The 12,676-nt window shown below is 52.8% G+C and overlaps 2 protein-coding genes across 4 annotated transcripts in view; one reads left to right on the top strand and one right to left on the bottom strand.

The window, feature by feature from the left end:
- Positions 1-140: 140 nt before the first annotated feature.
- rnf123 (ring finger protein 123) overlaps positions 141-12,676 on the bottom strand; it is a 32,473-nt gene continuing 19,937 nt past the window's right edge. For all 3 annotated transcript variants that reach the window (XM_077530658.1, XM_077530657.1, XM_077530659.1), the window contains 6 exons: positions 8,508-8,583; positions 8,357-8,441; positions 1,527-1,768; positions 1,359-1,453; positions 394-479; positions 141-304 (listed from right to left, as the gene is read on the bottom strand). In XM_077530658.1, coding sequence (XP_077386784.1) covers positions 202-304; positions 394-479; positions 1,359-1,453; positions 1,527-1,768; positions 8,357-8,441; positions 8,508-8,583 — 687 coding nt within the window. In that variant the 3' untranslated portion in view covers positions 141-201. The remainder of the gene's footprint in view (positions 305-393; positions 480-1,358; positions 1,454-1,526; positions 1,769-8,356; positions 8,442-8,507; positions 8,584-12,676) is intronic.
- Positions 1,397-5,814, top strand: LOC144024408 (amphoterin-induced protein 3-like). The gene is made up of 2 exons (XM_077530660.1): positions 1,397-2,657; positions 3,115-5,814. Exon 2 carries the CDS (start codon positions 3,258-3,260, stop codon positions 4,665-4,667), a length of 1,410 nt encoding a protein of 469 aa, XP_077386786.1. The 5' UTR covers positions 1,397-2,657; positions 3,115-3,257; the 3' UTR covers positions 4,668-5,814.

Raw genomic sequence — 12,676 nt, forward strand, 5'->3', positions numbered from 1 at the left:
TTTGGTTCTTGCGTGTGTACACTTTCCTTCCCATTCGCGTGCAGGTTTGTCCTGTACTTGTGAGAACCTTCCGGATTGGATTTCCTCTTCCTGCGGCGAGCGTGCGTGCGTGCGTGTTCCCAAAGACAAACGAAGGACACTTTGTTGCTGAATAATTTAATAGCATGTGAGGCCATGTAAGGAGGTCGGTCGGCGTGGCGATTAGGAGGAGGCGGGCGGCTTGCAGTAGTCGTCCACCGCCGTGATGGTGGCCTTGCAGAAGAAGCAATCCTTGTTGTTCATCAGATGCTGATTGATGCACGCTCTGAAAACGAAAAGCAGAAAAAATAAAAAATAAAAAATCAAACTCAAAAGCGGCGTGTCCGAGGAGGTCCCGGAAGGTGAACGACTGACTTGCAGGACTTGTGCGAGCAGGGCTGGAAGACGGCCGAGATGGGGTGCGCGTAGCAGATGGGGCAAAGGTCGTCCTCGCTGGCCGGCTGAAAGACATCGACGAGAAAAACGCGCCGTTCAAACATTTGCTGCAAAAAAAGTCCATCCAGCCACTTTTGACAGACGCTCCAAACGCATTTTCTCATGTCGACGTCAAACTCGGTCATTTTGACAAGAAATTTGCAATTCATTTTTAATTATAGTCTTTTGACGAAAATTCAAATTTTAGTCATCTGATTGTATTTTAGCTTTAATCCAATTTTAGTCGACTAAATTGACAGTTGAGTCAATATTCTCCTTCAGCATACTTTTCAACTTTTATACAGAAAATGATAACCACTATTTGTACTTTAACACGCAAGACACATTTCATACGTACGTGTCTTTATTGTTTTAAGCAAACTGACAATAATAGAACTTAATTTCCACCTAAATTAACAAAAAAAAGTGCAAAATTGCTTGAGAGTAATCTTACAGCGGCACAATGAAATAAATAAAATGAAATCCATCAATTTAATTAAATAACATTAAATTACGTGAAGTCAAGTGCAGCAAACACGAAGTTTTTTTCCTCCAAACCGCGTTTCATCACTTTGTCGTTTCATTTTCGTTTTAGTTATTGACCAAATTGGCAGTTCACAATTTTAGCGTTTTCGTCTCAATGAATGGATTCGATTTTAGTTTTTCATTTTGGTCTGGAATTTATTTTTTTCCGTTGACAAAAATTATGACAATTTTCCACCAACAAAATCGTCACTGGAGGTCGCGCGGACGCTTTGATTTGGGACGTAACGATAAATGCGATCTGGTGATATTAAAACTGCCACAATATCGTCGTCGGCATGTTCACGATATTTAAAAGTCAAGTCTTTAAAAGCAACACATTGTCTAATTAATTAAAAAAAAAAAAAAAAGACAACGATGACCTGCGCGCTGGTGGCCGCCTGCTGCGACTCCCTGGCGAGGAAGGCCAGCATGCTCTCCACCTTCAACTTCTCCTCCACGCTGATGTAGTCGCTGTCTGCAAACCACCACAAAACAAAAACCAGGTTGCTCGCCGAGGACGGCGCGGCCGGACGACGAGGCGCGCTCACATGCGTTGAGGGAGAAATGCCTGCGCTCCGACGGGCCGGCGGGAAGGGGCGGAGCCACGGGTGGGGCCGGCCCGGCGGCGGAGGAAGAAGAAGAAGAAGAAGAGATGCGCGTCGTGGTCGTCGTCGCGGCGGTCGGCCCCGCCCCCGAACCCGACTGCTCGCCGGCCTCGCTGAGAAGGTGCTGGATGGAGTGCAGCTGGAAGCACGAGTCCGACAGCAGCACGCACGCGGCACGACTCGTCCTGGCGCGCACACACAAGCTAACTCGTTAGCCTCGCTACTTCCTGTTGGCGTCGCCCTCTCACTTCCTGTCAGCTGACACATGACATCATCATTAAGGACGACACACTGATGGGACACCCAAGATGGCGCCCGAAGAAAAAACTCCCATGATGCATTACGATGTGCAAGCGACCTATATAGAACTGGATAGCTGATAGCTCATATGCGCCGATGGAAGTTGTTGAAGTCACAGGGCGGCCATCTTGTTACTCCCACCTCACAAGCAGACTACTGTACAAACTAGACGCTATACAAACATAGACATGAACAGCTCGGAGGGCACTTAGTATAAGGTTGGGGGCGGAGTGTGGGGTTGTGCCAGGCTGAAAACTATTTTTTAACTAGTTAAAAAAAAAAAAAAAAAAAAAAGAACAAATGGACGATATGTGCTGCTTAGAAGACCATATTTTTCTTTTGCGTCGCTGCCCTCTGACAACCAAGATGACAAACTAGACAAAGAAGAGACGTGACCAACGGACGTCAGCCAGCAATAGAGAGAGAGAGAGTGAGAGAGAGAGAGAGAGAGAGAGAGAGAGAGAGCGTGAGTGGGGAGGAGGAGGAGGGGGAGGAGCCAAGGTAGGAGCCCGCCCAGCCCCAGAGGAAACCCAAGCTGGCAAAAGAGGCGAGAGACAACGCCGGTCGCTCCTCTCCGCTGCCAGCAGGTGGCGCGGCTGAGCACCGGGAGAAGACGAGCGTCACAACAACACACGCCGGCGTGTGGAGCACACTTGGCTCGTTAGGCACCGCCCTTGCCACAAGAACAGCGGCAGGAAGCGGACGGGAGGCGGCCGACGGGGGAAAAAATAAACAACAACAACAGAACAGCAGCACGGCGACCAACACTTTGATGTGAGTCCAACAAACACGCAAATCATGACGACATGTGTGTGGCTTTTTTTTTTTTGTCAGTGTGCGAGTTGTTGTGTTATTGTCATGTGTGTATGTGATCACACAAGCGTGCCATGAAGAATGTGCGTCAATGCGTGTGTGCACGCGTGTTGAGAAAGACGTTTGTCTTTGTATCATCATGGGGACTTGTCATTGACATAATTCTTTTCCCGAAACTCAACCATAACCCAATTCAAAGCTCAACTCTAAAAGCAAGTCTTGACCCTCAAAAAGAGGTCTGAACTTGTGGGGACCTCCAGAATGTCCCCACAATTTCAAGTCGGTCCCCACAATGGTAGTTCAACCTGGGGAAACGCGTGTATGGGCCCCACAATGTAGCAAAGACAAACACACAGACACACTTGTGTGGCAGTTGTTGTGCTTTTGTGTGACGAATGTTTTCTGTTTGCCGTCACAGACGAGGCCGGCGGACGTTGCGAGCGTCCGGTCCAGCAGCCGACGCGTTTGCACTCGGACGTCGGGGAAGTTTGACCCCGCCAGCGTCCAGCACGCTCATCAGCCGAGGATAAAAGTGGCGCCGCCTGCCGCCAGCCAGTCGCAATGCGGACTCTCCTGTCCCGGACTTGGCCGGCGGTTCTGCTGGGCCTTCTTCTCCGGCAGACGCCGTCGTCCGGCGACGAGGGCGGCTGCCTGCGCGCGGCCGACATCCTGAGCTGCGCCGGGCTGGGCCTGGACCGGCCGCCGGCGGACGCGCCCGCTTGGGCGGCGGTTTTGGACCTGAGCCACAACCGGCTGACGGCGCTGCGGGCGGGCACTTTTCAGGGTCTGCCGCGCCTGCGCAGCGTGCGCTTGGCGCACAACCGGCTGACGGCCATCCTGCCCGGCGCCTTCCGGAACTCCTCCGGGGCGCTGCTGCGCCACCTGGACCTGTCGTCCAATAAGCTGCGGGCGGTGGAGGTGGCCCCCTTCCGGGACCTCCCCGGTCTGGAGGAGCTGCTGCTCTTCGACAACCTCCTGGCGACGGTGGAGCGCGACGCCGTGGCGGCTTTGGCCGGCCTCCGCAGGCTCTACCTCGGCCACAACCGGCTGGCCGACTTCCCCTTCCGCGCTGTCCGAGAGCACCCGGAGCTGGTCTTGCTGGACCTGTCCTGGAACCGCCTCCCCCGGCTGGCGCCCGAGGACCTGACGAGCCTGCCGGTTCGACTGCAGCGGGCGCTCTACCTTCACGGCAACCCGCTGGTGTGCGACTGCGACGCGTACCGAATGTTGCGCCTGTGGGAGCTTCGAGGCTACCCGGCGGTGAGCGACTTCCTGCGGGACTACACCTGCCTGATGTACGGGGCTCGCGGGCTCGCCGTGCGCTTCCTCCCCGACTTCCCGCAACTGTGCGACTCGGCCGCCGTCGCGCCGCAGTCCGGCGAGGTGACGGTGAACGCGGGCGTGCCGGCGTTGCTCCACTGTAGCACGGCGCTGACCGGCGAGCACGTCACCTTCTTCTGGGTGTCGCCGCAGCACGAGTACGTGGCGGCGCCCGGCAACAACGGCTCGCTCAGCGTGTTTGCCAACGGGAGCCTGCGGATCGCGGCGGCGCGAGCCGAGGACTCCGGGGTCTACTGGTGCATGGCCCGCGACGCGGCGGGCCGGCGCAACGAGACGCAGGAAGTCAACGTGACGGTGGTGACGCAACACGCCGGGCGGGATCACGACACCTTCAGCACCGGCCTGACGACGCTGCTGGGCTGCGCGGTAAGCCTGATCCTGGTCCTCGCGTACCTGTACCTGCCGCCCTGTCGCCGCCCACCCGCCGCCAACGAGGCGGGGTCGGAGAGCGCCCGGTCGTCCGCCGCCGAGGGCCCGGGCCGCGACAGGCACGTGGTGTTTGTGGAGCCGCCGGGAAAGCGGCAGAACGGGCGTCCCCGGGTGGGCGGGGCGCTCGAAGGACACGTGGGGCCGGCCTCGCTTCTGGAGCCCGAGGCGCACCAAACGCAGCCGGCTCTCGTCTTGCCATAACGAGGGGGGACTCGGACGACTATGCTCGGTCCCACCCTCCTCCTCACACTGCAGCCGCCCCATCCAGCACCTTTGCTTGGCCTCCAAAATAACTTTTTTTTTTTTTTTGTCCGCCACCGACCGACGGCACTGTGACCGGATGGACCGCAAGACGCAACAGCAAAAACAAACGATCATGTTTGTCGTTTGTACCTTTAAGGAAAAAAAAAAAAAGAAGTTCCTCCTGTCGGGTTTTGCTTTTACTCGCCGGATGTGGCGAGGACGAGCAGAACGATGGGAAGCTTCTGTCCGCATTCGCGTCCCTGCACTACCTCTTGCCCTGTGCCTAATAAAATGCTCCGAGCCAACTTCTGTTTGTTATTTCAAGACTTTAGCTTAGCTTAGCATGCCAGCATTTAGCTTAGCACAAGTGCCGGGGGGATTCGGTCAATGTGACTTAACTGATTCCCTCGCAGCCATTTTTGCTCCTGGCTGTTTTATTGGATTTTGACTGATTTTGCAAGTCTTTTCTTTCATCAGGAAAAAGAAGTGTATTTCTATCTGTTTCAGTTTTGCAACAATTAGCATTAGCAGATAGCTATTCATTATTCACAAACCTGCTGAAAAAACTGGGGAAAAGAGCTTGTTGCAATTGATTGATCTCTTATACTCTGCTGGCACCTGCTGGCCGTTTTTTGTAATAACTACAATTGCTTTAAGCGATCTCTTCAGGTCAAAGCCTTCTGTATACTCTAGCACAGGGGTGTCAAACTCATATTACCTCAGGGGCCACATGGAGGAAAATATATGACCAAGTGGGCCGAATCGGTATATAACATAAAAACAATTGCCATCAATTCTACGCAGATTTTCGCTATTTGTGGACCACCCCTAAATTACGGACCTCAGCTGTAATCTATTGTTCCAAAAATTGAACACGAATGCCAATGGAACACGGCAACACTTTGCCAGTATGAGTTCCGGATGTGTTAAATCGACCTGTTTTGCATATATATTGTTCACTGAATGCAATGTCTGGCGCAGTTAATAAAGATATAAGGACGTTAATTCTTCTCATTTGTATTTGTGTTACCAGTAATTGAATTTGTGTCGTATTTATACGTTTGTCGGTCTATGATTTTTATTTTTTTTTTCAGAAAAATTTGAACAAACCCTAACTTTAGATTGTGTGTAAAATAATGACTCTAGGACAATTCCTTGTACAAGTTGCATTGCTCATCTAAGGAATGCTTGTGAGATTACGAATTTATGTTTGGATTGTGGCCGGCTGATTTATTAGTCTGGCATTACAATTTTATTTTTTTTTTTTTTTTATTTTTTTTACTTTACAAAATCATCTCGCGGGCCGGATTAAACCCCTTTGCGGGCCTGATCCGGCCCGCGGGCCTTATGTTTGACACCCATGCTCTAGCATAAAAAAATATATATATATAAAAAAACAAATAGGTTTTTGGGGCCATGGCAATATTTAAAATAGGCCGTTTTTATACGTTTTCGGGAGCAAATGAGTTGCTACAAACACGATCATCGGTTGATATCAGATGATGTCGGTTTGCTCATTGATGGATGCCAGGCAGAACAATTCAATGTCCTTCCTCTAGATGGCAGAAGCAAGAAAAATTTTCTCAAACGGGAAGCGTAGGTCGGAAGCAAGTTCCTCGAAGAGCATCCAGCACATGATGGATGGACGGACGGATGTGCTGAGTCAAGCGAAGTCACTTAAGGTGGACTGTGAGTGCAACTGACTCCTGAGGAAGGCAACGTGCGCACTCGGAGATTGTCGATCAGCCATCAATAAAGTGTCTCAGCCAATCAATAAAGTATCACTCGTCTCTCTCAGTGTTGGGAAAAAAAAAAAAAAAAAAAAACCTGGTTTCAGGCTACATCATGAAAAGGGATCCTGCACACACAGCAAAAATCAACAAAAAGAAAGCGATCCAAATGGGGGTTTCCGCCACGCCAAAGACGACCACACGCTGCTAAAGCTAAGCTAAGCTAATTAGCGTCCTACCGCGCCCTCCCATGCCGATGGGATTGCTCTTCATCGTCCCGATGGGAACGAATGGGAGGCGCAATTTGCCTCATTTGGCATTTGGCGTGCGTGCGTGCAGACGACGAGCTGCTGATGACCGCATCCAAGTGGAGCGCGATCAATACCAAGTCCTGATGGCTTCCTTGATGGATTATGGCAAAGCGATACGTGTGCCAGTAATGGACACTCAGCGCGTGCACGCACGCACGCACGTTTGCTTTGGACGAGACCACAGCCAAAAGAAGCGGAAGCCTTTTTGTTCTCCGTGTTGTGCACTTTTTCGCACGCATGCACGATGGGAATCGTGCTTTTCCCATCATGCACCACCTTGCAAACCAACCTGAACGTCTCATTCAACATGGGCTCATATTAAACACACACACACACACGACATCATCATCATCATCATGTGCACAGCAGCCTCCCAGTTAGCAGCAGACAGGAAGTGAGACAGCAAGTTTGTCCACAAAACCGCCAAACTGGTTCCGCAATATATCAAGAAATATCAATATTGCTTAAATGCAATTCACGTATTGCAAAGACATGCAAACAGTTTCATCATCTGATGCTTTTATCTGAAATTGATCTGTCAGATGCAAACTCAAACGTCATCTAATAGTTGAAACATTTTTTACAATTCAAGCTGGCTTATTTTGCCGCATGAAAACAAAATGGCATCTTTCATTAGATAACTCTTTGACTGCCAAAAAAAATAAAAAATAACAACCCGACAATGCCAGTCGGTTTCAAGCATTTTCGCTCATACTTCAAGGCAAACACAATATTGTGCACTATGACTACATAAACATGATGGATATGGATACCATATGAAAGATTGGATTTCATTATTTCATGTGAAAAAAAGTATGTTTCTACCTTATTCCGTTCCTTAGTAATCATCATTTGAAAAGAGGTCATTTGAGTAACATAAGCAAAAATATTTTTTGTTTAGTCACACCATGAATTTGACTTAATGTGACAAACAAACGTTTTGATCATTCACGTCATCCTTGAAAATGTTCCATTCCGTCAAATTCTGTCATGTTTCATTGGAATTGCATACGCCTTGTGCTCATTGAAAAGAGATACAATGCTGCCATCTGCTGGCCATAGTTAGTGGCTGTTTTTTATTTCACAACTCCATTGGCCAGGCGGCGCTCCACAAGACAATGCCCATTGATTAAAAAATTCTAATAATTAATGACGTGAATTAACGTTTATGGCAGTATTCATTAGGATTTTAGCATACGTCATTAAGCGTTTTTGGCAGTCAAACAGTTTAAAAATGTCATTTCTTTATGTACATGTTAAATCATATTGACCACATTATATCCAACAACTGTATCGCATGTTTTTTTTTTTTAATATTGTGCAGCCCTCATGAGTGCCTGCACACGCACGCACACACACAGTCACAGATGATGACAACACTAATGGCACAAAAATTCCATTTCCTGTGCGCCACATCCCGTCCAGTCGCCGTGGCAACAGCCGACACACGCTTGTGTCACTCGACAATCGCGCGCAGCTGCCGTAAGCATCGTCGGCATTTCACGCCCGCCGTTGCCACGGTGACGAGCGACAACCCGAGGTGTATTATGGGAGTCAAAATGGCAAAAAACAACAAAAAAAACAAAAACAAAAATAAGAAACTCACCCGTGCCGGTCGCCATCCACGAGGAGTCGAACGAGGATGCCGGTGACGGCCACCAGGATGGGGTAGTGGTCCACGCTCTCCAGACCTCAAACACGCAAACCAACAGTCAATCAATCAGTCAGTCAGTCAGTCACGCACGCCGGCTTCGTACCTGGCAGTCGCAAGTTGACCACGCGGTCGAAGAGGTTCTTCTCGGCCGTCACCCGATTTAACACCTGATTCAGCAACTGCGGCGCATCAACAAGCGCACGTCAGAAACTCGGGCAAATGCCCGAAAATGGAAATGGGCGGCGCCCACTAGTGTTCATGTTCGTCAACCAAAACTCAACAAAAATCATTCCGTCAAACACATTTTTCACCGGACTAAAACCTTGATTAATAGACAATAACTGAGATGAAATGAGCATGCATTTTTGTTGACTAATGGAGACGAGAAAAATCAACTTCACTTCATAAAAACTGGACTAAAACCTATGGACATTTTAGTTCAACAAAGACGAGATGAAAATGATATGATTTTGTAAAGTATAGTCCCTGCTAATTTCTCTGTGACACTGTCATGTTGACACACCCCTTTTTCAAATCTGCAGCTAGCGAGTGCAACATGCACAAATAAAGTCAATTATAGTTAAAATGTAACATTAATCCAACAGCTATAACGTTCCAACAATAAGTTCATGCGACCGCTAACTACTGCTGGCTAACTTGCTAGCTAATAGCATGGAGCCAGAGTAGCCGCTTGTTGATATACTGTCATTGCGTGTGTCAAGTTCTATTTCGTCCCTCCCGACCGCCAGAAGGCGGTGCTTTAAGCACTGAATGTTCCTTTCGCGCATGCGCAGTTCGAGTAATGCATACCAAATTAGTCACCTGTGACCCCTTGGTGACCCTAGAAGGGTATAAGTTCCGGTGTCACCCAAGGTTCGTTTCCTCTTTTCTTCTCGCGTGGCGTATGCATACGACACATTTTCGAAGAGTGTAAGAATTGGGATTTGTATTTATCCTCTTGACCGCGCCGCTTGGAGCCTTGTGACCGGATCGGTCGGAGCTGCGTAGTTCGCCCTCCAAAGGCTGCGGCGACGGTGTTTTTCTTTCCTTCGTTCGTGACCCGATGTGGTCGCGTATTCTAACCTCCCGTGGGGTAAGGTTATTGACTACTTGTTGTCTACTTTGCCGTCTAATTTCCGCGTCTACTGCGGTGTTTTGAGTTTTTTTGTGTGGCTAGCCTCGCGTTAGCGCCCTGGCTACCACGGCTCGTGGTTTACCCTATTTTCCTCCGCTGGCTTTGGCAGCGTTAGCGCTTCTCTCGGTTTATTAGCGCCGCTTTCTCCGACGGTGTTGCCGTTTGGTTGTTGCTTTTCTTTTTGTGCCTTTGCTGGTGAGGGCAGCGTCAGCGTCCCCGCTCCCAGCTTACGGCGTCGCGCTTCGCGCTCGGTTGTTTGTCTTACTTACTTTTGTGCGTGCCCCGCCTGCGGTGCGCACCTGGCTTCAGCTGTACAGGTGGCGTTCGCGCCCCTTCTCTCAGCTTGTCGCCGCTTTCGCGACTGCTGTCTGCCCCTCCCGGCCGTCGGCCGCTCCGTGTGCGTCTGCTGCGCAGGTGGCGTTCGCGCGCCTTCCCTCAGCTTATCGCTACTGTTAACGACTAACTGTCTTCCCCGGCCCTCCGTCGGCTTCTCGGTGTACGTCTGCTGCGCAGGTGGCGTTCGCGCGCCTTCCCTCAGCTTATCGCTACTATTGACAACTGGCTGTCTGCCCCCGCCCTCCGTCGGCTGCTCGGTGTGCGTCTGCTGTGCAGGTGGCGTTCGCGCCCCCTTCCCTCGGCTTATCGCTGCTTTACCGGCTTACTGTTTGCCCCGACCCACGCGTCGGCTGCTCGGTGTGGGTCTGCTGTGCAGGTGGCGCTTGCGCCCCCTTCCCTCAGCTTCCCGCTCATCGCTGTTTGGGCCTCTTTGTGTTCACAATGGAGGACTCCCGTTGCTGCGTGGACTGTGGTATCCTCTTTGAGGCCTCCGATGTCCTGGACGATCGCTGCCCGAGGTGTCTTGTTTCTGACCGTGCCGGTGATGGCCGGGCCTGCAGTCCTGGTGTCAGTGACCCCAGTCCACTGGGTCATCTGTCGTCCTCCCAACCAAGGCGCCGGAAACGTCTCGGTGTGTCCTCTGCTGTACATGCCCCCCCCAGGAAAAGGGTGGCGCAGCGACGACTCGCTTCGGAGGTTGGGCACCTTCAGGCTGAACTGGCAGAGGTGAGATCTCTTCTGCAGGACCGTCACCCTCCCACACTTACGGGGGGGCCGGGACCACCTGCCCTGCCCATGCCGCGACCATCCACCCCGCCCATGCCAGTGCTTCCTCCTGAGGAGGACGCCATTTCCTTGGCAGCTTCGGCTTCCTTTTTTCATGACGACGACCGTGACCCGGGGTCTGTGGTTTTGGGACCAAACTCTCCAGCGTCCGCTCAGAGTTCGTCCAGTGAGGCGGGGGATGGTTCTATACGGGCTGTCCTGCGCAATGCCTTGGACCTCCTGCATTTGGAGGTGCCTCCACAGGCTCAATCGGCGTCTGAGAGCGCTTTCTTCCGGCGCAGGCGCCCTTCCTCGGCCTTTTCTGTCCCCGCATCTGAGGACTATCTGCGGGAACTGCATGTTTGCTGGAGGGATCCTGGGGCTCTCTCCCGCCCTTCGGCTGATGGCCGTGATTTAGCATCGATGCACGATGCTGCTAGTGTTGGCTTGGACCGGATGCCTGCTGTGGAGCCAGCTGTCGCATCCCTCATTGTGTCCCCGGAGGGGACCCTTCGGCCATCTGTGCGATGTCCTCGACCCCAATGTCGTGTGACTGACGACCTTCTCACACGGGCCTATGTAGCTGGTGCACGTGCTGGTCGCATTGGGAACTCTTTGGCTCACCTCATGCTTGCTCTCTCTACATCTCTGCAAGCGGACAGCGTGGAGGCTGCTGTGTCCTTCAGTGATGCAGCCCTCCAGGCTTTTGCCCTCATGACTAGGGAACACGGCCGACTCATGTCCTTCCTAGTGCAGGCGCGCCGCCAGGTGTGGCTAGCGCAGTCCCCCTTGTCGGAGGCCTCTAGGAGGGCCCTCCGTGGTGTTCCTGTGGAGCCGGGGGAGCTTTTTGGTTCTGCCGCTGTGGGTGCACTGGAAAGGACGGTTAAGGCTCATGAGACCAGGAAGCAGCTTTCCAGCCTCAATAGGGCCCTGCCTCCCCAACAGGGTAGGCCTGGGGCACGCTCTGGTTTTCATCGCTTTCCTCAGCACTGGCCTGCCGAGGCTTATGGCACCCGGCGACCCCCGCAGAGGCCCGCCGAGGACTTTCGCTCCTCCGCCCGCTTGCCTTCAGGGCAACCACGGGCTGCAGGCCCCACCCACCGTCCCTCTCGGGCCCCTAGGGGCCGGAGGGCCAGGGACTGTGGCCTTGGGGCCGGCCGTCGGACATTTTTCCCACCAGCAGCTCAGTTACTGGCCTGCTCGTGCCTCGGACCCATGGGTGGTCTCCATCTTGACCCACGGGTACGAGCTGCAGTTCCGACGCCGGCCTACTGCTTCCTGTCGGGTCAGGGTGACTCATCGCCGACCCGGCAAAAGCCTCAGCTCTGGACCAGGAGCTGTCCGCCCTCCTGGCCAAGGACGCGATCGAGGCCGTGGACCCCCTGGCGCAGCCCGGGGGCTTCTACTCGCCATACTTCCTTGTCCCAAAGAAGACCGGTGCTCCCTCGCTCCGCGGGTCTTCACTCGGTTTGTGAGGGCTGCTCTGACGCCCCTGCAGTCTGTGGGCATGAAGGTGCTGCCGTACCTCGACGACTGGCTCCTCTGCGCGCCGTCGCGGGCTCAGGTGATCCGGGACACCTCCGATCTCCTGTCTCATGTGGCCCGGTTGGGTATCAGGGTCAACTTGCCCAAGTCCTCGCTGGTCCCCTCTCAGCGGACGGACTTCATTGGTGTGACGTTGGACACCACGGTTATGAGAGCCCACCCGTCTCCTCACCGAGTCGACGATGTTCTTCGCCTCCTCGCGCACTTTCGAGGGGGCAGGCTGTTGCCTTACGTCGCCTACTTGCGGCTTTTGGGCAAGCTGACGTCCATGACGGCTGTGGTCCCGTTGGGCCTGCTGACACTGCGCCCACTACAGAGGTGGCTGAACGGCTTCCACTTGGACGCCAAGTGGCACCGCCACCGGAGGCTCAGGGTGTCCCGTCGGTGCCTCCTTGCCCTGGCACCTTGGAGGGAGAGGGCTCTTCTATTGAGCGGCGTCCCGCTGGGTGTGGCCCCGGCCCGCCGCGAAACAGTCACCACGGATGCCAGCC

Source organism: Festucalex cinctus, chromosome 8 (assembly GCF_051991245.1).
Source record: "Festucalex cinctus isolate MCC-2025b chromosome 8, RoL_Fcin_1.0, whole genome shotgun sequence".
Taxonomy (NCBI): Eukaryota; Metazoa; Chordata; class Actinopteri; order Syngnathiformes; family Syngnathidae; genus Festucalex; species Festucalex cinctus.